Raw genomic sequence first — 1,955 nt, 5'->3', positions numbered from 1 at the left:
GTTGCTACGGAATTTGTGAAATTCTACACTACTTTCCTGGGAAAAAACTGCCCAAATCGGCCTATTGAGTTGGAAATTGTTAGAAACGATCCTTTGGTTTCATTGGAACAATGTAACTCTTTGATTCAGGACATTTCTTATGAGGAAATAAAAAAAAGCAATCTTTGGTATTGGAGATGAAAAGTCCCCCGGGCTAATGTTTATACTTCTTGTTTTTTAAGAATGCATAGGGGACTATTACTGATGATTTTGTTGGAGCTATGATGGAGTTCTCTTCGGGTTCCATCCTCAAACAAACCAACCACATGGTCATTGCTTTGGTCTCTAAATCTGGCCACACGCCGTATGTTGGGGATTATAGGCCTATCTCTTGTTGTAATGTTACTTACAAAGTGATAGCTAAAATTCTTGCTTCTAGATTGAGACCTATTTTAGGTAATATTGTGGACCATGCACAAGCCACTTTCGTGGAAGGTAGGAGTATCACGAAAAAAATCCATCTTGCCCTAGAACTTATGAGGCAATACAATAGGAAAAGGGTTGCTCCAAGATGCCTCTTAAAAATTGATCTTACGAAAGCTTAAGACTCGGTAAGTTGGGATTTCCTTAAAGAAGTTCTTGAAGGGTTGCACTTCCCCTCGAGATTTGTAAATTGGGTCATGGAATGTGTTACTTGTCCAACATATTCCGTTGCTTTAAATGGGAGTATGCATGCTTTCTTCAATGGAGGGAAAAGCCTCCAGCAAGGTGATCCTCTTTCCCTCTTTTTGTTCGTGCTTTGTATTGAATATTTCTCAAGATTGCTTAAAGCAGCCACGAATGATAGTGATTTCAATTATCACCCTAAATGTGGCCCCTCTAAAGATCACCCATTTAGCTTTTGCGGATGATTTGATGCTCTTTGCTATGGGAGATATTATGTCGGTGAAAATTCTCATGGATTGTCTCTCCAATTTTGGTTTTGTATCGAGTTTAAGGCTGGACATCCTTAAATCCAGCTTGTATACAGCTGGTGTTCATGGTCAAGTGCTTGAGGATATCTTTCATTTGACAAATATCCCAAGGGGTAGCATGTCATCTCGATATTTGGGCATTCATCTAACTTCGGGAAAACTTAAAGTAAGTTGTCATGCTCCATTTCTTGATAAAATTACAACTTATATTGGTGTATGAAATTGCTCCTCCTTATCTTATGCGGGCAAGGTGGAACTTATTAGGGCGGTTTCTCAAGGTGTTGAATGTTACTGGCTTTCTATCTTCCTCATCCCGACTACAATTACATCAAGGATTGTTAGCCTTTGTCGAAAATTTCTTTGGGGATCAAAGGAGCCTTTGGTTGCTTGGAAGGATCTTTGCCTTCCAAGAGATGAAGGAGGCCTCGGATTGAAGGACTTAAAGAGTTGGAATTTAGCGTTACTTAGTAAATCCCTTTGGAATATCCAACATAAAAAGGATACTCTTTGGATTCGGTGGGTTCATCAAGTCTATCTTCAAGGGACGTGCATTTGGGATGTATTCCTAGAAAACATCGTTTCCCACTTTTCAAAAAATTGTTGAAAATCAGAAATTTATTGAAACTGAATGTGACTGCTTCCCAGGTTTTTTTTGCATTGACCGATCGTGCCTTGGGCTGAGCTGGGTGGTGAAAATCACCGATTAATGTATGTAGGATCAGCCTCAAGTCAGGCTGTTGTGGTGCCACAAAATAGTGACCAATTAATCGGGCCGACTAAGGGAAATAATGACCGAAAACAGGCAGTACTGGACAGATTACTAAGCTGGTCGGCAGGGGAAAAATTTTGCACAAAATTGTCCTATAACTTCTTCAAGCCGAGAGGTCCAAAGAAGGTGTGGGCAGCTGATGTTTGGAGCTCTTGCATCACTCCAAAGCACTCCTTTTGCTTTGGTTAGAGGTCATTTCTAAATGTTCTTTCAATTTCGTGGTCTATTGGAAA

At 40.1% G+C, this 1,955-nt stretch overlaps 1 protein-coding gene across 1 annotated transcript; it reads left to right on the top strand.

Annotated features, from left to right (window-relative positions):
- The first annotated feature begins 699 nt into the window (after window positions 1-699).
- On the top strand, window positions 700-1,634 carry LOC111409689. Its single transcript, XM_023039703.1, has 3 exons — window positions 700-1,119; window positions 1,204-1,512; window positions 1,599-1,634. The coding sequence occupies exons 1-3, from the start codon at window positions 700-702 to the stop codon at window positions 1,632-1,634; spliced, it is 765 nt and encodes a 254-aa protein (XP_022895471.1).
- The last annotated feature ends 321 nt before the right edge of the window (window positions 1,635-1,955 follow it).

This window comes from Olea europaea, chromosome 14 (genome assembly GCF_002742605.1).
Source record: "Olea europaea var. sylvestris chromosome 14, O_europaea_v1, whole genome shotgun sequence".
Classification (NCBI taxonomy): Eukaryota; Viridiplantae; Streptophyta; class Magnoliopsida; order Lamiales; family Oleaceae; genus Olea; species Olea europaea.
Note: the sequence above shows the minus strand (reverse complement) of the source record. Positions and strands in the feature narration are given on the sequence as shown.

Bases quoted from the DNA above. Each gene is read 5' to 3' on its own strand.
- LOC111409689 (XM_023039703.1), top strand. From the start codon at position 700: ATGGGAGTATGCATGCTTTCTTCAATGGAGGGAAAAGCCTCCAGCAAG. The intron at 1,120-1,203 runs GTAAGTTGTCAT...TATGCGGGCAAG, and splicing joins TAACTTCGGGAAAACTTAAA to GTGGAACTTATTAGGGCGGT. The intron at 1,513-1,598 runs GTATTCCTAGAA...ACTGCTTCCCAG, and splicing joins AAGGGACGTGCATTTGGGAT to GTTTTTTTTGCATTGACCGA.